We start from the raw sequence: 27298 nt of genomic DNA on the forward strand, positions 1-27298 counted from the left end.
TGTACCTGAAACAGGTGGAACCACAAACAGAATCTCTACTAAAACTAATCATTTTAAAATAAATATTGATAACTTCACAGTCAACTGAACAACCTGATGTGTCCCTCACCTGACACGAGTCTCCCAGGTAATTGGCGGGACACATGCAGATCTCCACGTTGTTGGCATGGCGACCGGCAGGCATGCTCTCGGCGCCCTCCAGCACAGCGGCGCGCAGCGACACGGAGTGGGCCGACTGGGAGTGCAGGGCTCGGATCTGCAGGGACTCCAGAGCGACCAGGACCATCATCAGCTCCTCACGAGACACCGAGTTACCGGTCTGAGCGTGACGGAAACTCCCCTGTGAGGAAAGAGAGGACATGTTACATGGACAAAGTCTCACAATTTATGGGACAGAAAAAAAGCAAAAACAACACAATAAGAAAAATGATGAGAAGTAAATAAATACATAAACAAATGACAAATATAAATAAATTATTTTGAGCCTGAAACATCAACACATTTCTTTTATAGTTAGTTACATTCTATTAAAACTTTGGACAAATTTGGAAATAAAATCGGTATCGAATATGTTATTTTTTATTTCAACAGCAATGTTTATTTATTGAATTTTATGATAAATCTCACGATCCTGCTCAGTAAACTTTAGATACACAAATCCAAATCCTCTCCCGGTTTAAAGTTTTTTGATAGATTTTTTTAATGCAGTCTCTGAAACATGTAAATGACAAGAGAAGTCTATTATAGCCTGTTCCTACCGACAAGCACACATCCGATGCAGTTTTGCAGAATTTCTGTTAAATCTCTGTCGTATGAGGGAAAAGGAACAACGTGATAGAGAATGAATAAAATGTTCCAGGGACTAGGAGAGACGCTGGCATTTTACCATCATCTGAAGGGTCTTTTGCATTATATATCAATTAATATTTCATACAAGCTGCTCCAGGTGGCAGCTTGAGATCACCTGGGATCACCTAATAGCAAAATCTTTACAATTAATAACTTTGGCGGCCTTGTTTCCATCTTCGGAAAAAAAAGGATCTGCCTCCGGAGATCAGCATTAAAAAGCACGACAAATACATTTGGAAAATCTTACATGTTGCTGCTGGTCTGCGTGTGTTACGTTTAAATTCAGCTTCTCATATAAATCGACGGCATGTCAGACCGACTTTACCTCGACCATGTGGACGATCCCCAGGTGAGGCTCCTCAGGTGACGAGTACTCTCGCTCCATGAACACCAGGGTCATCTGGTTCCCCTGCAGGACGAAGGTGTGTGTGCCGTTATATGACAGCGTGTGTAAAAGAATAATTTAAACATACTGTCATTGTGAAAACGTGTGTGGTTGCATGTGTTTGTGCACGAGTTTGTGATTGTGGTGTGTAAAACTAGGTTGCAGTGATATTTGTGTGTGTTTGTGTGTGTGTGTGTGTGTGTACTTTGAGAATGATGTCAGGCCTGGAGGCTTCTGCAGGCAGAGACAACACGTCGCCTCTCATCGTCTGAGTGTGGAGACGATACCTCAGATAACCTCCATAGGATGAAACCTGCAGAAACGAGAGAGAGAGAGATAGTAATCTAAGACATTTTAAGACGAAAGCTAAAATAAAAAAGGATGAGCAGCAACAAGGCTGAAGACAGAAACAAAGAAACAGGAAGAGCAGACAGACTGTGTCTTGATCCAGACAACAATGGATTACATTCAGACTGTACAGTCAAACAGAAACAAGATCCGACGCCGCTGAAAGATAAAACGACTTTATTTCCATGGTAACATGCAGGTTTTGGCAGAGCAGCCATCGGCCCGCAGACTGAAGCTGGTGGAATCACACATGAGAGCCGTCGATCCAAACATCGAGAGGAAAACGCTGATCTGTATCAAAACACCTCGGGGTCACATGTGAGAGCATTTTGTGTGTGGGCTGGAGCTCTGCTCAACCCAAAAAATCAGGCCTGACATCATTTTTTAAAGTTTTGTGCAGAGTATAATAACGATATATACAAAACCACATCCATATGTGCTCATGTTTTCCAGATTTTGCAGGTATTGATACTCCACTTTTTTCTTTTTTTTTTTTTTAACCCTCAGTCCCTCGGCTGGCTTAGAAAGACCTGTGATATCATTTAGCTTTGAATAAATTAAATTAAGAAAAAAGAAAACACAGAAATAAGTATGACAAAAAGATGAATGAGTATGAAAACAAAAGAGAGAGAAAAACACACTCATCTTACCCAAATAATAATAGTAATAGGACTTTCATCTTGTTTTAAATTAATCAGATGAAGCTACATTTTGTCATTTATAGGAAACATCCTCGGTGAAACTCCTCTGAATAAACACCGATTGATCCGATAAATAAAATACATCTCCAGCTGTTTTAAAAAGCATCTGATGGGCAAAGAGGCACCGAGGGCTTAAATCTGTTTCAACAAAAGATTCCAGCGGCTCCGTTCGCTCGATCACGCCTCACTTGTTTTCACTATCGGTGAAGCTGTCGATGTGCGGCTCGTGTTTTCTGAAGTCAGAGTGCAGGTGTGTTTAAAAAAAACACCCCGTCAGTCACTGAAGACCAAAAATCCCCCCTGATGCAGAAAAACAGTCTCTTAAATAAAGCATGAATAAGTGTCTCACCTTGTCTCCCAGGTAAGTCTTGGGTGCGTGCCAGTGGAGGTCCTGGTAAACATCGGGCACGTCGCTGAGGTCCGCCTCTACGAGGTCTTGACCGGGATACACTGCGACCGGCACTTCCTGTCTGTCTGCTCCCAGCAGCACCCAGCCCTCCATGTTCATCACCTGCAGGAGGAAACAAAAAACAGTAAATAATAAAACCGGAGCGAACAAATGAAAGAGAAAAGAGGTCAACACACGAGTTCTCAGAAAAACAAATACCCAAACTCACTTTCTGTCATTTCTACATGTAACTTTTTAACATGACTTAAATTAAAGACTTTTTTTAACTTTGTGAAATCTGAGTTGAAAAACGTCACTGGGGACCATCAGCAAACTACAAAGTTTTGTAAATGTGTCTTTCGATACCGTCATCCTTTAGCAATTTCTTTATATTTAATTCACAGATTCATTCAAATAATACAAGTCAGGTCTAAACTAAACTGAACGTTGATCACAGCTACACTGCCCTACAAAGGCTGACCGCAGGAACTATTCTAACGCCGAGACTGAACAGAAGGGATTTTTAGGTTTTTGACGATCAAACTAAAGATGTAATCAGTGGAAACGAAGAATAAACTCATTAAAAACGAAATCACAAAGTAATTTCTATGACTAAAAACCATGAAAATACACATAAAGTATTGTTACTGCTCACTGGCTTTGTATCACCTTAAACAGCTATGTAGGTAATGTGAAGGCAAAGTGCAGCTACTGAACATTTAGTGTCTTTCAGTATAAAAGTGTGATAATTATCATGATATACTTGTGCTATGTGAAGCGTGTATACGCTCATGGTCGTCAAATTCTGCTGTTCTTTTTTTTTTTTGCCTTTTTAAAATTTCTGCCCCTAAAAGTAAATGTTATTCTTCTCACAGCAGATTCACAGATTTAGGTTTTACTGCACAACTTGATCCGTGGACGAAGTTTTAATAAAGTCAGCTTTTTACAAAACGTCCTGGAAACGGACAGAGAGACAGAGAGAGAGAGGTGACAGCGTGATCCTGGGGCGATGTGAAAAAGTAGTACCTCGGTGCGTCTCTTGTCAGAGCTGCGGCAGCGGTCGGTGGCTCCGAAGCAGAAGCAGCTGGTGCAGCCCTTCGGGTTGGTCGGGTCCAGGTGGAACGTACCAACTCTGCACTGATCGCAACGGGAACCCTGGACGTTCTCCTGCAGGTGGAGGACAGACAGCAGGTCAGGACACACTGTGAGTGCAGGAGGACTGTGTGTGTGTGTGTGTGTGTGTGTGTGTGTGTGTGAATGTGTGTGTGTGTGTGTGTGTGTGTGTGTGTGTGTGTGTGTGTGTGTGAACTGCCCCACCTTGCAGAGACACTGTCCCGTGAAGGAGTCACACACTTCCTCTTCGGTTCCTGCCTCGTTGCAGTCACACGGCCTGCAGTTCGGGTAACCGTAGAAACCGGGAGCACAGCGGTCGCACTGACGGCCGACGATGTTGTTCTTACACCTGTAAAAAGTAATAAACAACTGTTTGAAAATCAATCTTGCTCGCTTTATTGATCAAATGTTAGTTTCTGCGTTGTTAAACTGAGATTTCCAGATGTTCTTCATAACTTCTTTTTAATGATCTCTGATATTCTTATACAATCAGCTGATATTTGTTATGTTGGTGAGATAGTTGGTTACTACGTATTGTTTTTTTTCCAATTGATTGTTTTATGTTGATTTTTGAGTAAGATGGTCATGAATAATATTTGATTGTTTTTATTTTGTTTTGCCCTGTTTTATTTTATTTTATTTTGTTTTTATTGTCAGTTAATTGATTAATTGGTGAATTATTTTTTTTTATCTTTGTTTAGTATTGTCAATTTAGTTGTATTTTTGTATTATCATTAACATTTTTAAAAAAAATTTATTTTATTGATTACTTTTTTTTGTTCACTTATTTATTTTATTGACTACTATTATTTAGTGATGCACGATAATGATTATTTCAACCGATACCGATAAACCGATAATTTCCAGCTTCTCTTGACTGATAAGATACCAATAACTGATAATTTCTTTTTGTTTGTTTTCTATTACCTGAGGGTGTGAAAGGCTGAGATGTGGTGAGTACAGATGAATTTAATTTAAGAAACCAGCGTAGAATGAGAGCGGAAGAGGTAAAAAAACAGATAGATAACAGTGGGTTAAACCCTGCTGCTGACTGATGGCATGTTGTTGACTGATGTAGCAGCAGCAGCTTGACACGCAGCATAATGCGGTGTGTGCAGTACTGGCGGAGCAAAACCATGGCAACACAGGCCAAATCAGAGCATTTTATGCTTGTTATTATCATTTCTTTATATCGTCAAAAAAATAATTATGGGAATTATCGGTATGTCATAAGTCCGATAATTAGCAGTCCCGATAATTATCGTGCATCCCTATTTTTACTACTATTAATTCTTATCACTGTTTATGTTGTCATGTTACAGAGAGAATTATCATTAGTATTTAAATGGATTGTAAATTTTAGAGGGAAGGTTTTCACTAAAAGCCCCCTCAGGTTTCTTAACCTCTCCTGCACAATTATTGCTATATTTGTTATTATCTACTCGTTTTTATGTGCTAATAAATTCAAAATCAATATTCAAGCTACAGATTTCGACCTTTATGTTCTGGAGTGTATTTCAATGCTGCAGTAGGTGAAAGGTTTATTTCTCCTGATTATCAAACTCAAATCACTGATTAAACAAAAGCATTTAGATTTGATGCACTGGAAGCCGACTGCAGGTTAATGCATCTGTGTGTATGTGTGTGTTAATACCAGGTGAGTGATAGGAGGCTTTAGGCAGAGAAACAATTTCAGCTTTACATCCTTGTCTTGTCTGGACAGAGCTGACACATTCCTCTGTGTGTGTGTGTGTGTGTGTGTGTGTGTGTGTGTGTGTGTGTGTGTGTGTGTGTGTGTGTGTGTGTGTGTGTGTGTGTGTGTAGGAGGGTTGCATGATAGTTACTTAGATTAAAGTGAGAAAAAAAAGTCACACAGAGGAAAGCAGTGACAGAAGAAAAGAAGTTGTCACAGACGTGTTAACTGTTTCAGTCGTCTGCTCACAGTGAGCGAGAAAAGCTCTCTGATTTATTGCTAAATTTGGAGGAGAAAGGTGAAATGTATGTGTGGAGATCCACTTTTACTGAGCAGCACCGTCTTTACTGTAAAATGATTGAAATCACATTTTCAGTGCTAAATAAGTCATGCAAACAGTAAGCAGACTATAACAACAAAAGTCATTCCTGCATACACTGAATAAATACTCGGGAATAATAAACAGGAAATTGCAGAAAAGCTGGAGAAAATCTAAATACTGATCCTTGTCAGACCCACAGAGGATCATTTTTGTGATAAACCTGAGCTGTATTTGTAACCAACACTGTACTTGTGAACATAAAAGACGCTGACCGGCAGCTTCCAGTGGTACAGAAAGATGTGTAGCAGCACATGAGGCCAATAATCATGATCTAAAGACAGAAGGAGGGAAAACAGAGACAGATAAAGACGAGGACAGACAGCTGGCAGGAGAAACTTTTAAAACCTGCAGCTTCTACACAACAAAGACAAGAGTTGGCAAGTACAGCTGGCCAAACACTCAGCAATCAACCCTGTGAGAGAGACTACGAGCCAAGATCCTGTCAGGAGACAAAACGGGCGAGAAATAACTGCCTTTTTAGGTATTTCCAAACAGAGGCCTGACATTTCAGAGCTGAACCTGGTAAACCCAAAATCCTGTGCTGCATCACCAGGGGTGGCGGTGTGGGGAGCAAGATGATCCATGGCTTCTGAAGGTAATGAAAATATTAAACTTAGAGGAAATTGATTCATTGTTCTGATTGCTTTAACCCTTTAAAACCTGGATCCACATCACTCTTCTCGTGTTAAGCCCATTTTGTGATTTCCGTCAAAAAACATTGGAGATAAAAGGCGATAAAATCAGAACCTTGGCATGAAATGCTCCACAAATTGCTTAAGAAAATGGCCTTTTTTTTAAAAAAAAAAAAAAAAAAAAAAGAAAAATATGAAATTACTAGGGAAAACTATCAAGAAAATTATATTTCAAATCATTATAATTATATATTTAAAAGTAGGTTCCAAAAAGATAATTTTCTTATAGATTTTTATTTTTTTTTTTTTTTTTTGGGGGGGGGGGGGGGGGGGGGGGGTGGGTTTTTTTTTCCTTATAATGTAAGGAAAGAAATAACCCAACAAAAACACAAAACACCTAGTTTACAAAAGGAGTGAAAAGTACCAACATATTTGATCTCACCCCTTCAAGTCATTGATTTATAATTAACCAGCTCCCTTACTGATTTAAAGCTATACAGTCATTCATTTTCCTGAAATTGTCTAAATTTAATATATATCTTTTTGTCTTTTTTCATATAATATATAATATAAATCAATATCCTTATCAAAGATATAAATGCATTATTTACATATTTATATCAATCAAAAATATCTTTGAGAGGAAAAGTTGGTCTGCGTCTGACTATGGCCCAAAAACGGCTCGATTCAGAGCCGGAAAGGCTGTTCCTGATAATGTCGACATCAGCCATCGTCACCCGTTATTTGCTCTGTCTCGTCTTGTCGTACCTGCACTGTCCGCTGAGGTTGTCGCAGTTCACATCGGGGGAGACGACGCCCGGCCGCGAGCAGTTGCAGACCTCGCACCCGACCACAGGGTGGCAGCCGAACGTCTGAGGCTGGCACTGGGTGCATTCTGGGAGGACAGTCCTCGGAGGGCAGATACAGTCGCCGGTCACCGGTTCACACAACCTCGTCCCACAGTTACAGGCTGGAGGAGAGACGAGGAAGGAGACAGTTAGTTACGCAGGAAGAGACAGTCCTCTGCTCAGAGAGAGACAAGTTACTGCAGCCACAACAGATTATAGATGGATTTTAAGTCTGAAAAAGTTTATCCTTTTTTTTTTTTTTTTTTTTTTAAACAAACAGCAATGAGCAACTTGGTAAGAAATGTTCAACAAATTGCAAGAGATTAGTAGATTTAGAAAATAATGATAATAAAATATCAAAGGAAAAATGTCACGGAAAAACCTACATTTAAATATAGATATTCAAAATCTTGTTTCAGAACTATATTATTTTAAAGCACTTTTAAAGCACTTTTTACCGAGTCCCTTTGCTTCGTTTGCTTTTTTTTATTTTATTTATTTTAACTGATTTTAAGGTAATTTTCTTTGACTTTTTCATGTTAATTTTTGGGTCATTTCTCCTTGCCGGCTGTAAAGCCGTAAAGCTTTTTAACATGGAGATCTGGATATTGACTCGCTCTTGGAGCCAGCCTCTAGTGGACATTAGAGGAACTGCAGTTTGTGGCACCTCTGCATTGGCTTCATTTTTCAGCCCCGGATGTTGCTGCTCGATTTACATTTATAATCAGGGTGCCAAAAACAAATTATTTGACCTTCACTCGACCGTTTAGACACTCACGTCTGCAGTTGGGGAATCCCCAGTAGCCGGTGGCGCACATGGAGCAGTCTCTGCCGATCACGTTGGGTCTGCACTGGCACTGACCGCCGAACTGCTCGCAGGTGTCGCTCTCGGCTCCGACCTCGTGGCAGGCGCAGGGCATCGCCCCGTTGTTGAAGAAGGCGGACAGAGACACGGCCGAGGTGAGGCAGAACGGAGAGGCGTGGACGGACTGGAGGGAGGAGAGGAAAAGAGTCCGTCATTCACAAACTGTAGAAAAACATCCATGAAGAAATTTCTGTTTTCACAGTAAGAACAAAGAAACACTTTATATATATTATTGTCATTGCTTTTCTTTTTTAGTTTGTTAAGCTGTCTTTATATTTACTTGTTTATGCTATGGACCTTTCTGCGTGTCTGAAATAAAGATTGAATTGACTTGTTTAACCGTTTGTGACCTGGAGTGACATCAGTTTTCTTGTGCAGCGTTTAGATGCCTTTCACATGTATTTAACTCTTTACTTTGGGCAAAATTGATATGACTTCTTTCAAAACATGAGCAAAAAGGCAATGAGCAACTTTGTAAGAAATGTTCATCAAACTGCAAGAATTTAGTAGATTTAGAAAAAAAAAGATAGGAAAAATGTCAAAGAAAAAAAGAAATGTAAAAATACATAAATATGGATATTTAAAATTCTGTTGCAGAATTATATAATTTTAAAGCGCTTGTGTTTTCTTTCTTTTTTTTTTTATTTTTTTTTTTTTTTTTACTAATTTTCAGGTCATTTTCTTCTACTTTTTACTAATTTCTTGCAAATTTTTCCTCTTTTGTTACTCATTGCCTTCTTCCAATGTTTTTGAAAGACATCAAACTCATTTTCTCAGGTTTCAAAGGGTTAAAATGTGCATTATGAACACTCTTGCATATTGAACTTCCTCCCATGCTGAGATACTGACTCGATGTAGAAGCTGTTTTGGCCGCAGTTGCTGATGAAGTCGTATGATTTATCCAGAGGCTCCTCGCTCAGGTAGCTGGAGCTGTAGCTCTTCTCAGGCACGACCAGAATATAATCCTGTGGAGACACAAGTATGAGATACAATCTTTCTGCTTATTTTTCAGAGATCAAACTTTTATTTCTTCATCAAAGAGCCGATGGGTATTAATACTTCCAAATTCATTTTTATATCGCGAATAACACCATATGTGTGTCAAAGTCAAGAGAAAACATTTGTCATGAAGTCTCAGCATCTAAAAAAAACCTGCTGAATCATGCGCTAATGTGCTGTGAAGGTTTTACCCAAATAATGCTGAAATTACCTGAGTTTTTGCCCTGATTTCCCCACAGCCACAGTTTTTGGAGCTCCCTGAAAAAGGTCCCATATCAGAGGCAAATCTGCGCTTGACTACTACGTGTCGGAGACGTTGTCAGCCAGCCACAGCCAATGAAAGCGCAAGATACAGGCTTTTTACAATGTAAAGTGTCTCTGAGTTTCTTGAAAAGCGCTCTATGAATAAAATGTATTATTATTATTATTAAGATGGACTATTGCATGCAACTTTCAATAAGTTATAAGCCTAATCACTTTTTGAAAGATCTTGAAACTGTTGCTGGTCAGTCAAAATAATAATATTAATAATAATAATAACAATAACCTTAACCCTAAGGAGAAGATGGAGGAGCTTCACTTTGGTAAACAAAAGGAGAGAAATGAAACGTACCAGCCACAGCGTCTTGTCAGCAGGTATCTGCACGGTGACGAAAACCTCGTGGTCCGTCACATCCAGAATGATCTGGTTCTCAGACACCAGGACGTTTCGGCAGCCGTATGCGTGCGGGCAGAAGGAGGCGTTGGCGTGGCCTGATGCACAAAAACAAAAGAAAACATGAAAACCTTATTAACCCTTTAAAAAAAAAAAAACCAATTTTCTAAATTGACATATTTCTTGCCATTTGTGCAACATTGAGGTCTGAAGGTTTATAGACTTGTGAAAGTAATTTTACTCCAGGTTTCAAAAGGGTTAATCTATTTTAAATGATCATTATTGAAACGCATTAATCATTATTTATGTGTTGTATTGATTTTACAAACTACACAGTGTCATCACTCAGCATGATCTCACCCTGCCAGATCCGTCCTCCGTTGATGTAGACCTGCACGGGGTAGTTGGGGTGGAGCGGCTGGTGGTAGTGGAGGATGAAGACGTAACGTCCCAGCGCATGGACACGGGTGGAGTACACAGCTGCATTCTGGGTAACGGGATGATGATGAGGAAGAGATTGGAAACAGACAAAAACAGTATTTGGTGAGTTTTAGATGTCAGGATTCTTTGCTCATTTCTTCCCGTGATCTTCTCCATTTCCAATATTTTAATCTCACTCAGGAAATCTAACAGATTATTTTTCAACGATTTAAAGCTGATGAGTCAAAGTGGGCAGGTTTGGTGATGCGTCATCCCGTAAAGGTTTAAAACAAGTTCCTGTAACTGAAGCTCTGCGTGGATTTAGGCTGGATTATAATCTCTGCAGTGATGAAGACCTGCCGGCTATCAGACATTAACATCTGTGTCCTGATACCCAGAAACCTTCGATGTTCGGGTCATTTCCTACAGCTGGTTCGGATTTCATCTGCTCTCCGAATCCAAAGCACGACAGCGATTTTAGAGTTTTGATTCCAGGTTTCTTGTGCAGCTGCTCCCCCTGAACCTTTATTTTACCAACTTTATAATCCTTTGTGTAGTTTAATCTGTAACAGCAGCTGATTCATTTAAGTATCACATTTAATTATTTATTTTTTTTTTACTCCCTTCATGCTATTACCACCCAGCTATTTATATGTATTGCTTTTATTGTAATATTACTACAAATATCACTGTTCAATTATTTTTCATTATCATTTATATTAGTCATTATTATTCAATTTGCTATTATTATTATTATTATTTTATTTATTTTTCTCATAGGTTTTTTCCATTTCACACAAACGCAATCAAATACATCAACATGGGTGCCATATTTGACAAATCTTCCCAAATTCAAATGCTTTTGCAAGATATTATTATTAGAATTTATTATTATAGGAAATTTCTTTTCCTTTTTTGTTTTTATTGTTGTTGTTGTTGTTTGTTGTGTCAGCTTGTTTTTCTTTAAGTGTCCTTTGATGATTTTTCTTATCATGATTGTACCTTTAAATCCAGCAATGTTTCACAGTTTCTGTTTTGTCTTTTTGCACCAATTTCTAATAATTATAACAATAATAGGTAACAAAGTATCATCATCTCCTCTTTTCCTGTAATATTTTTGTCCATGAAGCAACTTTCAACACCAGCATTTCTCTAACAAAGTCATATAAAATATATATGAAAATAGTTCCTTTTCACTGACTAAATCGACCAAACACAGTTAATTAAATCTCTGAACCTCAAGTAAACTGCTCCAAACACAACTACAGTCAACACGAAATTCAAAAACGAAGTTACATGTTAATATTAACATCTGCACCAGCTGTGTACCTGCAGTGAGTCCAGCCTGACGTGCTCGCTGCTGTCCGCTCCGTACGGAGGCCTGTCTCCTCCCGTCCAGGCCGGCTCGTCTCTCTGGTGGAAGGGCAGAGGAGGAGCGGCTGCAGGGGAGGCCAGGACGGGCTCCTGCATGGAGGAGCTCTGGCCCTCCTTCAGGACCAGCGAGTCTGATGGGGTCTGGAAGCGTGAGGGGACGCAGGAGGAACTGCAGCGACAGAAATGAGGAGAACAGGTTAGTTTTTAAAGTCGTTAAAAAGCAAATGAAGTACAGTGATTATATGTTACTTCACCTGTCGGGTGAGAACTGTCCATGAGTGCTGATGCAGTGGACTTTAGGTTCAACGTACTCCATGCTGAACTGGTCTTTAGGCACCAGGTACACTTTGTGCTGAGGACGATGAAGAAACACAAATTTTAACAGAAATATGCACAAGATCGGTCGGTCAACAGAGCGTTAATAGATTTTTCACTTTCAAATTTACCAATCATCTGAACAAACATTAGTTATTGAATTTATATGCAAAATATGCCATTTAAGATATCACTTAGGCAACGTGTAAATGAGCACTTTTCCCCAGCTTAGAAAAAAAAATAAATAAATATAATTAATGTAGAACATTTCTTAACAAGTTGCTCAATGCCTTTTTTTGCTATGTTTCTGAAATATAATGAATCAATTTTATATATATATATATATATATATATATATATATATATATATATATATATATACATATTACTGTACTTCCCCCAAAATACGACCACACAGATCGCTTTGACAAGCATATTATATTTTATGGGAGACAAATAAAAAGATATGCTAACTATCCAACATCTTGAAAATCGTTTTTGTAACGCTCTGCAGCATCTTTCTACGTCCTCAAAGGGTTGACCCATCAAAGNTACTGTACTCCCCCAAAATACGACCACACAGATCGCTTTGACAAGCATATTATATTTTATGGGAGACAAATAAAAAGATATGCTAACTATCCAACATCTTGAAAATCGTTTTTGTAACGCTCTGCAGCATCTTTCTACGTCCTCAAAGGGTTGACCCATCAAAGGACACAGAAAGCTCCCATGTTTACATCGTATCTCGAGCGTGCTGCTCGTCATGTGAGCGCTGCACTCTGGGTCGATCATGTGACGCGGGTGCTGCTCTCACCAGGAAGAAGCTGGCGCGGTCGGAGATGAGCTGGATCTCAACGTCAGCGGGGAGAGAAAAGACCGCCACTCTGTTCTGGTTATCGATGGCGACGACTCGGCACAGGAAGCTGCACAAACACACACGCACATACACACAGTCATTAAGAGGTGTTGACATACTGGATAAAGCACAGACCGTAACAGTAAACTGTGAACCAGCTGAGTCCACACATCACCGTAAAAACACACAAACTTCTCACTGCAGAACAAACACAGTGTCCTCTTTTACACCCTCGAAGGACAGAGGACAGGTTTCATCCTCGTGTTGGCTGAACATCATCACATCTGTGCTGTGGATTTCCATTTGTCTTCATTTTCAAATGTTTTTTTGCATCATATCCACAGTCTACTGTAAAAATGAGAGGGATGTAGATGATGCCTGAAACTGCAAACACAAGTTGTTTCTGTGGCGTTTTTGCTTGTAAAAGTGTGACTGTGTTTGGGAAGAGTGTGTTGAGCTTCTAGTTTTGAGAAAAGAGGAATTTTATTTCTGCTGTAGATTGTGTCAGAGTCGTGAGGTCGCATGTACCAAGACAAACTGGGATGTCACAAACCTTTAATTTCTGAGATTTTCTTTTAACTTTATGAGACTTAATTTTAGGAATGATAAATGCTTTTTCTGCATATATTCATATATATTCAGTCATTTAGAAAATAAATAAATAAATAAAATGGTAAGTGTGACAGTAAAAACAGACATCTTTTTGTTCTGGCCTTTTTCAGATAAATTACATCTGTAAATTTCAAAGGTCACTGTAAAAAAGAAAACAACTTTAAATAAAGGAAAGTAATTCAATTAGAGCCCTGACTGTGAGGACAGTGGTCTCTTCGTACCTGTATTTGCAGTGCAGCAGGGTGACGCGGTGCTGGTGTGTTCTCGCTCCTGGCATGTTAACAGCCACAGACAGAGTTTGAGGCAGCTCTTCTTCGCTGGAATACTCTACGACCAAAACGTATTCACCCGGAGACGAAAGACGACCTCGCAGCTCGACGCTGATCTGAAGTAGAAAAGTAAAAGCGAGTTATTGAAACTCTGATTGTAGTGCAGTTTTTAAAAGTACAAAGTTGTCTGGCCTCTTTTATTTTTGTGTTTCTACCTCTCAAAAACAACACACAGACTGCACAAACATTTCCCGTCTCTCTTACATCGTAGCCACTGCAGACGGCCATGTCGGGGTGGCGCGGGGTGACCCTCTCACTGGGGCAGGGGCGCGGCAGGTGGTTGTCGTGGCGGCAGCTGGCGTCATTACCGGAAACGGACGGGAAGGAGTCCAGAGACAGATATCTGTACTGCAGACAACTACAATGACACACAGAGACCAACAGTGTTGTCATTGTGTCCTCACAAGGACAGAAAAGCAAAACTGTCAGAATGAGGATGTTAAATTTAAGATTTTAAACTAACGCGAAGCAAAAACGTTGAAATATATTGAAGTTTTTTTACTTGATGAGAAAAAAGTGCATTGCATGCTATAATATCTGAAGCTGTCAGCTATCAGTCAGGGATTTCTTTTTTCCCACTAGGGATGTCCCGATCATGTTTTTCTTTTTTAACTTTTTTTTTATCCCGATCCCGATTCGTGCACATTTGAGGCACATTAAAGTTATCAAAATCAATCAATATGAATAAATTAACAGCTCTGCAATGCATTAGCCTATTAATATATGTATTTATTTTACAAAGTAAAGTATAAAATGACAAACTCTCCTGTAATGTTGTAATTATTTGGTCTCATCATTTTCCCAAAAGTATTTTTCAGTTTTGTTGCTTCGGTGCTGCCTGTTTAGTAATGTGGATGAACTGCACTCCCTTTGTTTATTTTTGTCATCCACACATCTTTTGTGCTGATGATGTGTCATTAATACATGAGCCATGTTGTTTTTTTTCTTGCATGGCTTGAATTGTACTGTGTGTGGTTAAAGTAAGCTTTGCACCGCTCTCCTCTCCTCAGAGCAAGGCGCAGAAACACCGGGCACTATAGCTGAAGGCAGATTGCGAGCTGAACTGAAATGAAAAATGAACAGTCTCATACTGCATTTTTGTTCATGCGGAGCTCAGCTCCTACTCTTAGAGGCAGAGGCAGCAGAGTAGAGGAGAGCTAACGAAGAGTTAGCTCTGTATTGCTATGCATCAAACTGAAAATCCCTCTGCAACAGTTTACATAAAACAAAGGATCGGATCCCTCTATAAACCAAATGTCTTGATCGGCCCGGGTCCGATGTTCAAGATCGGATCAGGACATCCCTAATACAGCATAAGTGCATATTTACTTTGGGCTGGCGTCAGGCACAGAGCTGTAGGTGCAGGGCTCAGTGACTTTGATCTGCAGGATGGGAGCTTCGTAGTAGGCACTGGGCAGCAGCACCAGGTAATCCTGAAGGTTAAGCAGAGAAGGAATACAGTTTTATACACTGAGTACATGAACAATAAATACAAGAAATATGTCAAGCTGTACTGACATGTTGATGTGAGCTTTGACAACGTCCACTATGGTCATCATTTTCGAGACCAAAGAAAGAGCTAATGGTGGCTTTACATCAACTATTAGAGGCTAAAATGTTTGTGTACATGTATACATGTATACATGTTTTGTGTGTGTGTGTGTGTGTGTGTGTGTGTGTCTCACCAGTAGGATTCCCTCAGCCTCTATAATCACATTCCAGGTTCCTGGATTCAGGACAAACGGCTCCACAAAGTTGTTCTGGGGAACGTTGACAAAAGTCGGCTCCACACTCGGAGCAAAGACGATCTGTTTGGACTGCTCTGAACCTGAAGACACAACACACACACAACGCGCACACACACACACACACACACACACACACACACACACACACAAGGAGTTTACTTTTTAGATATCAAACAGTAATGCTATCCAAAGAGGGAATTAAGTGAATACACTAACACTAAAAACAGACAAAAAAACTACATGAAAATGTTATAAAAATGCAACTGTAGTTTGCTAAGATTGTGATTAGTTACATCCAACAAAACATACACACTCACTCATACATCACACACATCCAAACACACTGATTCTCTGCTGTGATTGGTGGACACCTACCTCTGCTGTTGCCCTGATAGGCTGTTATTTTACCGTTGGAGGTGGCGCCCTCAGAGTTTACGTATCTGAGGATGAAGCGAGTCAGATAGACGTCTGCCTCGCTCACATAAACCTGAAGCTTCACTGCGGTCTACAGGGACGAGGTCGCAGAGAGATAAGAGAAGAAGTGTGGAGGAGAGAAGATGTGAGTCTTAAATCCCTGAACTCTGCTCTGATCTGTGGCCCTGAAGGTGAGAGGAGGGAGCAGAGGGCCGCCACCAACAGCAGCTCAAAACCACCAACCACCACACGCATCCCTCCATCAGCTGACAGACAGACGGGGACGAGGTTAGCGAGAGGAAGACAAGAAAGGAGGTAGATTTCCACTCAGAAATGAAGCCGTGTTCCAATAAAAGAAATAAAAAAGTTGGTTTTTCGGTTTGGAGGTTGAGGTCAGAAACAACTCTGGAGAAACAGATTTTCTTTGTTTACAAAAACTCAGCAGTGAACCCCAGAAACAGGTTTGCAGTCAATAATTACAGACAGAGACGCAACAACTTTCAACAAATTTGTTTTAAAAATCTGTACAAATTTGAAAAAAGGCACTCTGTTGTTAAAGTGGCGTAACATTTGGTGAGGAGCGCATTATGACTTCTTTAGGACCCGAAACTTCAAGTTTGGGATTAGGGACTTGACTTTGTTAAGCACAAACACTTGAGACCTGCTTGTTACTTGTGAAACAATCACTTGGTCCCACCTCCGCAAATTTGTATGAAAATAATATATTGGGGTTAGTTTGTTTTTTAAACATGTTTTCCTTATTTGGTTTCTCTTAATAACGACGGTCACACACTCATCTTTAGATCTTTAGGTACTTTTTAAGAGAGCCATTTTCTTACGTTTTTTAAAATGTAGAAAGAAAACAAAACCAGAACATGGAGTATTTTGAATTTGAGATGAATTAATTTTTTTAAGAGTTGAATAAACAAATTTAAACAAAAGAAGGTTTTTCAGGAAATATACATTACATCTTATTAGCTCTTTATAACTGGCACATCTGGCTGCTTTAATAAGAGCGAAAATCAGTATTCTAATTAAGTATCCTGTTACTAATTTGTAGATGTTGAAAGTTTAAGACCAAAGAGGAGTTCATTCAACTTCAGTGCTGCTGTTGTCCCAAATACCCAAATAAAGTCACTCATTTTGTATAAATCTTACCCCAAAAGGCATTTGATTTTGGCCTAAAACAAGTGGAAATGGCTGCAAATTAGCATGTTTAACATTGACTGTGTGATTCAGAGTAGCAATTCTGACTGACCTGCAATCTGAATTTATTTTTATTTAATTCATCACAGGAACACGACTGAAATCCGAGCAAAACATGGAAATCAAGAGTGAACAGAAAAAAGGTGACGATGTGCAGCTATTAAAGTTCACTACAGAGCCTCTGAAGTGAGGGATGCAGAAGAAGACGTGGTTAAAAAGACATTCATGCCGGTGTCTTTTGTCCCCTCCCAGCACTCACAGTTACAGCTGTCCTCTATGACCGACACCCTGCCCCGAATATCCGAACCTCCCCAGTTGGCGTAGCGTAGCACCACGTGGAAGAGGTCTGGAGAGCCGACCGACACCGTCACCTCCACTTTGGACTGCCAAAGGACCAGCGAGCAAGGCAGCAGGCGGCGAGAGAACAGAGGGGGGAGACGAGGGAGAGGAGGTAGAAGGAGACACAGGAGGGGAGAGGAAGAGAGACGCAAGGAAAGGAGAAGGGGTTGAGTAGCAGATGGGGGAAAAAGGAAGAGGGTAGGTGATAGAAAGGTGGAAAGAGGAGAGGGAAATATTTCAGGGAGGTATGGAGGATAAAGGAGAAAAAAGAAGGATGGAGAGGCGCGAAGATAAAGAACGATAAAGAAAACATAAAGGAGAGAGGAGGAAGAGTGTGGAAAACACCAACACAAAAACAGAAACCGAGACAAAAGCCGGACTTTAATACCGTCACCATCACCATCAAGCAGACAAATTTACCCCAAAATCCAACCCTCCAAATTTCTCTTTGGATCCCAACTGTTCAGCACAACTATTCATCCAAAAATGTCTTTCCCTTACTGCTTTGTAGCGTCTTAATGTCATAAAAAATAGGTAAACGCTTAAATTCAACTATGAACTCAACATGAGTTCAGATGACTACTGTATCCACGGAGGAGTGTGCTAAAGTTAAAATTACATGAAATGTAATTTTAACTTATTAATTATGTGCTGAGAAGTGATTCTACCAAAGAGAGATTTCCCTTTTAAATTTTAAATGTCCACACGACATTCAGCCATGGAGCAAACTGTCCGGTTCATGCAGGAAGATAAAATACGGGCCACAGTCACAAAAACATCTAATGCAAAACACACACACATAATTCATTAGAAAAAGACACAAAAAACATTTTTAAATATTTTACTGTAGTTTTCTATCAGAAAGTAATCTGTCAGATGACAAGAAATGTGATGATCTACAGCACTGATGTACTTTTAGTATACATAAGGTTAAAAAAAATCATCAAAATAGAGCTTGTTTATAAAAAAGACGTCAGTGGAAGATCCCCCGCACCCCCGACAGAGGTCCTCACTCAGCGCCTAATGTCCTAAAATCCTAGAAATGTCCTAAAATTCTAAAAAGTACTAACACCCTTAAATGTCTAAAAATTCTAGGAGCATGCTCAAAAGCTAGAAATATGTTAGAATCATCCCAAAATCCCAGAAACACCCTAAAATCTTGGAAACGTTCAAATTCCAAGAATCGTGCTATAATCCTAAAAACTTCCTAAAATCATAGACTTGTCGTGAAACCCAAGCAAAGCCCTAAAATCTTAGAGACATCATAAAATCTTAAAATCTGAGAAATGTGATAAAATCCTAGAAATGACCGAAATTTTAGAATTGTCCTGAGACCCTAGAAAAGTCATTAAATCTTAGAAATGTCTTAAAATCCTAGAAACATCCAAAAATCATAGAAAAGTTCTAAAATCTGAGAGATGTCTTAAAATCCTAAAAATATCCCAAAATCCTAGAAATGTCCTTGAAACCCTGGAAATATCCTAAAATCCAACATGGGGCTGCTGCAACTGGCCCCTGGCTTTCTGTTATTTTGCAAAAATTGGCCCCTGATCTCTATCACTGTAACGTCAATGTTATATTTATAGTAAACAACAGATAGCAAAGACAAACCCAAATGCAGTTTCTCATTTTCAGAAAAAAGTGGACCGATGGTGGAGGTCAAAGGTAACGATCCTACCTGGATGGGGGACATCTGAGCGTAACCTCTCCAGCTGAACTCTGGGAACTCCAGAGGGTTGTAGCCGAATCTCACCGGTCGGCCGTCCAGCATGGTTCCCTCCTCGATCTCGTACTTGAGATGATGGAGGTCCGGGAAGTAGTGATCCGGACGAGGTCTGCAGGCACAGTGAGGTCCGATTAGAAGGTGAAAAGGTAAAAGCTCTGGTCTCTAGCAGGTTTTTAAGTATTTTTTACTCATGTGCTGAATCATATTTATCGTGTTTTAAATCCAAAATATCTAGGGATAAAAGGGAAGTCAAGTAGCAGCATCTTTTTTTTAGATAAGGCAACTGGGACTAACTTTACTTTGAGCCCTTTAAAACCGGCGCAAACTGGTTCTATTTCTTTCAAAAACACAGCAAAAAGGTTACAAGCAATTTAACAAGACATGCCCCAAAAATTAGCAAAAAAATAGTTAAAAAATTATAAGAAAATTACATAAAAATTAGAAAAAAATACTAATATTCCAAAATATATATATGTATTTTTTTTATATAATTTCCTTAACAAAAGGGAGGGGGATTATTAGAAAATAATCCAAAAAAGTAGTTAATTTACCAATATTTTTATGTAACATAATTTTAAATATAAAATTATTGTTATTACACATTCTGGACATTCTCCCCTTTTTTGGATTATTTTCTAATAATCCCCCTCTCTTTTGTTAAGTAAATTTTAGGTAAAAATTCTTGCAATTTGTGGGACATTTCTTGCCAAGTTGGTGATTACTTTTTTCCCATGTTTTCAAAAGAAATAAAACCAATTTGCTCAGTTTTCAAAGGGTCAAACAGCTTGTAAGAAAACTGATGTGGATCCTGGTTAAGAAGTTAAGTTATTCTTTGCACTTTATATGAATTTCAGCCTAATTTTGTGGCACAATCGCATGCTGTCAAACGACAAAAATAAAAAAATGTAAACTCAGGTCTGTTGATGAACTCACAGGTTACACTTCGGTCCCTCCACGTTGGGTCTGCAGCGACAGCGTCCATTCCTCTCTCCACACGACTGACCTGCTGCACCTCCGATGTCACACTGACATCCTAAATACACGACACACTCATGTCAATACGAGATGGCGGCAGCACGGCAATCAAAAGTGTCAATAAACACTGCAGAGAGAGCTCTCACCCTGGCAGCCGAAGTAGTTTTGCTCCTGCAGGTTGTAGTAGCCGTCTTTACAGGTGGAGCAGGTTCCACTGCAGGCGTTCGGCTTACAGTAACACTGACCGGACTCCTGCCGGAGACAAGCAGGACGTTATTTCTGTTAGTACCATAACCGGCTTTTACTGAGAAAAAGTCCAGTATCAGTCATCAGATCGTCTGTTTAATAACTGGCAAAAAAAGACAAAATTATCAATACTTAAACACTAAAATTCACAACTTAAAAAAGGAGCCTACATCAGAGGTTGTTTTGTATTCTATAAAGTATAAATATAAACTGGAAGTTTATTTCAGAGGAAGAACTGCAGTTTTATTGCTCACCTGTGTACACTCTGCAACCCCGCTGATGGTCCCCGCGATGTTACACTCACAGTCTGCAGGAGAAAACACACACACACACACACACACACACACACACACACACACAGAGGTCCTTTATGAGCTCCATTCACTACATTCAAACATATATGTAAAGCGTGTCTGCGTATGTGTGAGGTGCGTGTCGTATTTCTTACTGGAGCATCCGTCAGGTGTGTCAGGTGAGAGGTTCCAGTACAGAGGTTTACATCTGTCACAGGCCGGGCCCTCCACATGGCGACGACACTCACACTGACCCTGAGAGGATGAGTGAAAGTATACAGCTGGTATCATGAATATAAAGAATAAGCATTTCTAACTGTGTGAATGTGCAGCATTTACTAATAAAAAAACATTATTTTGTCTCGCAGTTTCACACCAACACCGACTCCTACGCCTCAGAGAAACCACAGATAATATCATATTTCCCCCGAAGAAAACATTTTGAGGTTTTAATGCAAATACACTGCATGTTATTATTTTTTTTTTTATTTTCATATATACCACAAGATATTTGATCTGCTGATTTTTTCAGCGCTTTCAGTCATGTGTCACAGTCAACCTTAAATATCAGTTTTTAAAAATAATAGTAACATGAAAAAAACTCACCACAGGCGGCGGCACCACATACTGAACGGAGCCGGCAGGGTGGCAGGTGCCAGCTTTAAATGACGAAGAAGGAAAAAAATGTTAGTGATGCAGGGGGCTCGAGATATTGACACAAAAATGCAGCCGTTGGAAGGAAAAGAGTGCAAGATTTAAGGAGATTTAGCGACTTCAAGTGATCCAGGTTAGAACTCCCTCAGTGTTTATGGTTCAGGAGGTTTTTAACAGGAGCCGAATTGTCCACAGAAGTCTCATTCTCTCCCAAATAAAGGGACCACATGATTAAAACTGGTAAAAACACTGAATAAAGCAGCGTCACATTACAGATCAGTGTTATTCTGATGCTTTTGGGCATGTCAGAGAAGTTTTTTTTTTAAAGTGGCTGCAAACTACACGAATGTCCCTGTCTAAAGCCAGAGTTTAATTTGTTTGTTTTGGGCTACTGTAGATACATGGCGGTGCAACATCCCTCTCTGTGTGGATATAAACGGCTCATTCTACGGTAGACAACATGATTCAGCTGGTAATACCCTAAAGAAAACACTTATTATATTTCATTTCTCCCAATTTACATCCCTAAGTCCAATAAACTGGACCTTTAAAGCAAACTTATATAGGTTCGAAATATCTATTGTATTTAGAGATTTACTTGAAGTATTGTGATATCACTCACAGGTCTGAATAAAAGGAGATTTTCCAAATTCTGCAGACATTGTGTGAATGCAGACTCAACATAGGACAATACGTCTGCTTTTAACAGCTGTTCTGCCCTCTAAACAGGCTTGTGAGCCGACTAATATTCTCTAACAAGCACGCACCTGGTGTGTGTGTGTGTGTGTGTGTGTGTGTGTGTGTGTGTGCATGTGTGCATGTGTGTGTGTGTGACTGGCTGTAGCTCACATTAACTGCAGCTGTCACACCTCGCTTCTATTATGTTAAGCAGACAAGAGAATTTGCCAGTTTAACCTGTGCAAGTGTGTGTCTGTGTGTGTGTGTGTGTGTGTGTGTGTGTGGTTTTTTTTTACCTTGGCAGTTGGGGAAGCCATAGGCGCCGTGTGCACAGCTGTCACACCTCAGTCCCACCACGTTGGGCAGACACACACACTGTCCCGTCACCTGGTCACAGCTGGTGTAGCGGGAGCCCTCAGCAGAACAATGACAGGCTGCAACAAACACATCGTCACCTCTAATTAATCATCCGTCTCATTGATGATTTATTATATATTGAATTATTTAGCTGAAGGCAGTTGGCATCATGCACCAGCTTCAAAAGGAACCATATGAGCTTCACAAACAATGCAAAGTTCAGGTGTTTTTATATCATTTTGTTTTGTATTTTGATTGAACAGAAACATATGCAGGAGTTTAAGACCTCATTAAGAGTTTGGTGACTTACGTGTGCAGCTTGGGTAACCATAGTAACCAGGAGCGCACTGGTCACATGACGCTCCGCTGTAATTAGGCCGGCAGTGGCAGTGACCCGACGCTGTGCAGCTGGTGTCCAATGAGGTGCGAGGATCACAGGTGCACACTGAGAGAACACGAGGTGAGATGTGATGTTAGAAGAAAAATAATTAACAGTAAAACATAAAGTCAAAGGAAGTATTTTTTAAAGGTAAGAAGTACAATTCGGAGTATAAAATGGCTTCTGACGATCTGAACTGTCATGGACAAAATAAACGTCAGCAGTCATGTCAGACTGTCGTTATTATTTGTGATTCTCAAAAGTACGCTGAATCTAATTCACAGTCGGAGGACAAACATCTGGAGTATTTCAAGAGTAAGACCAACAGCTCTGATCAGGCACAAAAAAAAAAGAAAAAAAAAGTCAGAAACACCATGCAGCGTTATTGTAAATGGGATATTATAAAACCTGTCCATTTAGGATAAGCAATGGCATTAAATTATGGCTTTATCATTATTACCAACAATTGAATCATATGAGATGTGAGTCCAGACTGTAAATTACAATGTCTCATAATAATAATAATAATAACCTCCAAATGCAGCTCCAACTGATACACATGCGAGAGTGCTAAAATTTAAAACCTAACAACATATAGAAATATATATATATATTTATAAAAATAAAGATAAAAAATAAAAAATAAAATCATTATACCATAACTCTGAAAATAAGTTGCAGACAGTCCAGAGGTGAAAAACAAATTAAAGAAATATTAAACAACAAAATTTAAAATAGTGAAAGAGCATAAAAAGCAAAAAACAGTTAATAAAAAATGGCAACCGTAATATGCGATAGAAATAAACAGTCCTCGTAACTGTATTACTTTGAAATGTACATATTACTACGTCCATTTCTCCTGCTGGATTTATTATTTTCCACTGAAAAGGCGGAACCCAAATAAAATGTCATAAAATTTAACAAGGCAATATAACACTTCATAAGAAGGTGCGTAAAGTTAAGTGTTTCCATGTGAGTCCACATGTGTGTTCAGTCCCACAGGATATCATATTCTCTCTTTTCATTACAGTACGCAGCAGTAACAGGTGCATTTAATCACCATGTGTGTGTGTGTGTGTGTGTGTGTGTGTGTGTGTGTGTGTGTGTGTGTGTGTGTGTGTGTGCGCACCTTGACAGTTGGGGTAGGAGTGGAATCCAGACCTGCACTGCTCACATCGAGGACCCTGAAACTCTGGCTTACACAGACAACGACCGGACGCGTCACAGCCTTCAGGCAAAGAGCCGACTGTGCTGCAGCCGCACACTGAGGACAGAGAGGAGAGTATCTTTGTGATTTTTGATGGAAAAGGATTTAGTTGTCCACTAAAAAAATTAATAAATGCATACATACATACATACATCCCTGTTTTTTCATAAAAAAACGAAAACAAATAAAATTATAGCTGATGTGCAGCAAGGGGTCAGGGCTGGGCTTTTTTAGAAGCAAACATTTTGCAACAGCTACACATTATAATGTGTATTCTGCATCACAGGAGGCTTAAAAATCGCATCCTCAGACACAAAGGGCAAGTCTCTATCCCAGCGGGCTACATGCAAAGAAAGAAACAGGAGACGGCTTCACGCTATGACTGAGCCGACCACCAGGGGGCAGGATATCAGCTGTCTGTGCACGGAGAGGCAGATTTCACACTGCTATCAAAAATGCAGTTATCAAAAAAAATGAGAATTTGTATACTTCGTCTAAACAGCACAGAGATGTTGATAATTTTGTTTTTATAAAGACTGATTTAGTAAATACGTGAAAAACTGATGTTCAAAGATGCCATTTACCCATAGACTGCAATAGTTTAAATGAGGGCAGAATTCAAAATGCTGCCGAAAATTCAGTTTTTGAGATAAAATTCTGACTCTGCAACTATATGTTTATAGCACCATTTACAGTGAAACATTTTGATGCACTGTGGGCTCAGTTTTTGATAAATCAAAAATCTGTGTAGATCATTTCAGTAGGACAGTCTGAAGATCCCCTGTAGCAAATTTGGTGTCAATAAGGTAAAAAAGTGGGAGGAAATAAGTTAAACTAGTTTTACAGTTTTTTACAGAGTGATGGACTTTATAATTTGCACAACAGTGATGTTTCGATGCTCGGCCCCTAAATATCCCCTCGATTTGGTTTCAGATACAAACGATGACTCACGTTGGCAGAGCGGGTAGTTAAAGTAACCTGGTGCACACTGGTCGCACTGGGAACCTTGGAAACCAGTCCGGCACACGCTGTAACCAGTCACCAAGTCACATGACCCGTCCAGACAGCCGGGACCGGCACACTGACAGGCTGCAGACACACAAACACACAGTGAGATAAATAAAACAGAACCAACACAGACTAATAAACAACACTTATTTATCTAGAGATGACTGTCTGTGAGTTTTCCAGCTTCACTATTTACACTGATTAACACAACTTAGAGGAATGCTGTTTATTCAGGAGTGTGTGTGTGTGTGTGTCTGTGTGTGTGTGTGTGTGTGTGTGTGTGAGGCTGCTCCTGGGTGGCAAACCAACACAGGATACATAAACAAGCCGATAAATAAAGGGTCTAGGATTCCGACCTCTGTTTGTTTGTGTGTTGGTATTTTTGTCTGTGTGCGAGTGTGAGCAGAACAAATGGGCCCTCAACCTTTAAACTCAGCTGTAAAAGTGCTGCAATGTCAAAATTCTGGTGAACACTAGTGATCTGAACACACTCCTCAATTTAAGCTCACTGATTTTGATATGAGAGTTTTGAGAGGTGGAGAGATCATCGTGTGCAGTTTCATCCTTTGTTTGCTCAACGTTATGCAAAATAAAGTCATTAAACCAAATAATGTTTAGTGTATTTAGGGACTCAAGCAGCCACAAACTGACGTCAAAGGGACAGTTTACCCCTAAATATATATTTTGAATTTTGGGGTGAACTGTCTCTTTAAGACCTCTGTTGATTAATTTTCACTTCCAACCAAAATCATCAGGTCTAAAATGTGTTTTACACATTGCATTTTTTTTGTGTCATTTTTATTTTTAAACAAAGAAGTTAATACTAAATGCACTTTTCTGTCTTTGCAGTTGTTTTATCTCTTTTTAAAAAATATTTTTGTTTATTTTATTTGTCTATTTGTTTTTGTAAAAGTCATCAAAGAAGAAACACAGATTTGTTCCCCTGTGAACTGATTATAGCATATTGAAATAATGGCAATTAACTCTACCTTATACATACATTTTTGCCAAAAAAACACATCTCATCTCAGTCTATCCATTCATATATTTTAAACTGACTACTGTTTGCTTCTCCCACATTCTCAGATGTGAGAAAGTTTTTCCTGATCTTACCATTAAAGGTAATTTAATACCTCTTGGATTTTGGACTGCTGGTAGGACAAAGCTAGACATATAATGACGTGTGTGGAACTTGTTGTGTGGAACAATTTGACGGACATTTTTCATTGTTTTCGGATTTTTTACAGAGAAAAAATGAATTATACAATAAATAACAGGAAGATTAATTGATAACAAACACAATCAAACGCAATCGTTAATTGCAGCCCTGATAAATTTCTTCATCTGTGCGAGCATCTCTCACCCTGACAGTTGAGTCCGTAGAAACCCGGAGCGCAGGTGTCGCAGTGGTCACCAGTGAAACCTGGTTTGCAGACGCAGGTCTGAGTTCGGGGATCCGGCCTGCAGGAGTTATCCACAGTCCCGGCTGCGCTGCACTCACAGTCTGCAGACGGAGAACGTAAGAAATGTTTCTGGTCAATAAAGTTATTTCACTTTTGATATCAAACAGGTGTCGAAAGGCAGTGCAACAGAGATTTGGTCAAATTCTTTGTGATGAGAATTAACTATATTTATCACAAACAACAGCTTCAAACACTAACAGGCTGATATGAGCAGCAGCACGCCGACATGTAGCTCTCAGGTCGGACTGAACAGTGTTTTGGGTTTTCCACTTTATTGCATTCCACTGAAATTCCAGTCGTGATTTTCCCAAAACTCCTCCAAACATCTGACTAACGCCAAAAACATCAACAGCTGAACAGGTGAGAGGAGAACATGGGAAAATGCAGTATGAGAGAATTATTCAGACTCAGTCATCAGTTTGCTTAAAAGTCTTTAATTTGGTCGGGGCGTATTATTAACTTTCCATTATATTATATTGCATTTTGAAATAGTGGGACAAACCTCGTTGCCCATTTGTGCAATAAAACTGTCTTCTCAAAGCATTTTTTCATGATTTTTATTGCTGCATTTTATATGATTTGTGAAAAAAGAAAGGTAAATATAAGGATGTTGGCTTTTTGTGAGAAATACTGTATTATAGGTTTTTGTTGCTGTTTTGGAAATTACACACTGAAATGAGCAAAATACACCAAATGTGAATGAATGAATGAATGACGTGTAAATTGATGTGCTCTGTGTAATGCGCCATGCCTTATTGGTCACGATCAGGTCAGGTGGCCACACGGAGATCTGCACTTTACCGAGTGCACTTTTCGAACTTACCAATGACATTTGCTC

The 27298-nt window shown here is 39.5% G+C and overlaps 1 protein-coding gene across 1 annotated transcript in view; it reads right to left on the reverse strand.

Moving 5' to 3' along the window:
• The window catches only part of lama5 (laminin, alpha 5), a 114213-nt gene that overhangs the window by 26627 nt on the left and 60288 nt on the right, over positions 1 to 27298 (reverse strand). Inside the window, exons 12-41 of the mRNA XM_042491160.1 lie at positions 26361 to 26501; positions 24941 to 25078; positions 23912 to 24046; positions 22714 to 22848; positions 22343 to 22480; positions 21321 to 21373; positions 20870 to 20969; positions 20676 to 20728; positions 20322 to 20427; positions 20134 to 20233; positions 19153 to 19309; positions 17395 to 17518; positions 15453 to 15595; positions 15097 to 15200; positions 13972 to 14125; positions 13660 to 13823; positions 12785 to 12893; positions 11907 to 12004; positions 11608 to 11821; positions 10219 to 10345; positions 9817 to 9956; positions 9050 to 9169; positions 8118 to 8328; positions 7260 to 7461; positions 3989 to 4133; positions 3698 to 3838; positions 2633 to 2794; positions 1440 to 1547; positions 1175 to 1258; positions 110 to 340 (exon numbers count right to left, since the gene is read on the reverse strand). Coding sequence (XP_042347094.1) covers positions 110 to 340; positions 1175 to 1258; positions 1440 to 1547; positions 2633 to 2794; positions 3698 to 3838; positions 3989 to 4133; positions 7260 to 7461; positions 8118 to 8328; positions 9050 to 9169; positions 9817 to 9956; positions 10219 to 10345; positions 11608 to 11821; positions 11907 to 12004; positions 12785 to 12893; positions 13660 to 13823; positions 13972 to 14125; positions 15097 to 15200; positions 15453 to 15595; positions 17395 to 17518; positions 19153 to 19309; positions 20134 to 20233; positions 20322 to 20427; positions 20676 to 20728; positions 20870 to 20969; positions 21321 to 21373; positions 22343 to 22480; positions 22714 to 22848; positions 23912 to 24046; positions 24941 to 25078; positions 26361 to 26501 — 4037 coding nt within the window. The remainder of the gene's footprint in view (positions 1 to 109; positions 341 to 1174; positions 1259 to 1439; positions 1548 to 2632; positions 2795 to 3697; positions 3839 to 3988; positions 4134 to 7259; positions 7462 to 8117; positions 8329 to 9049; positions 9170 to 9816; positions 9957 to 10218; positions 10346 to 11607; positions 11822 to 11906; positions 12005 to 12784; positions 12894 to 13659; positions 13824 to 13971; positions 14126 to 15096; positions 15201 to 15452; positions 15596 to 17394; positions 17519 to 19152; positions 19310 to 20133; positions 20234 to 20321; positions 20428 to 20675; positions 20729 to 20869; positions 20970 to 21320; positions 21374 to 22342; positions 22481 to 22713; positions 22849 to 23911; positions 24047 to 24940; positions 25079 to 26360; positions 26502 to 27298) is intronic.

Source organism: Plectropomus leopardus, chromosome 8 (assembly GCF_008729295.1).
Source record: "Plectropomus leopardus isolate mb chromosome 8, YSFRI_Pleo_2.0, whole genome shotgun sequence".
NCBI classification, from domain to species: domain Eukaryota; kingdom Metazoa; phylum Chordata; class Actinopteri; order Perciformes; family Serranidae; genus Plectropomus; species Plectropomus leopardus.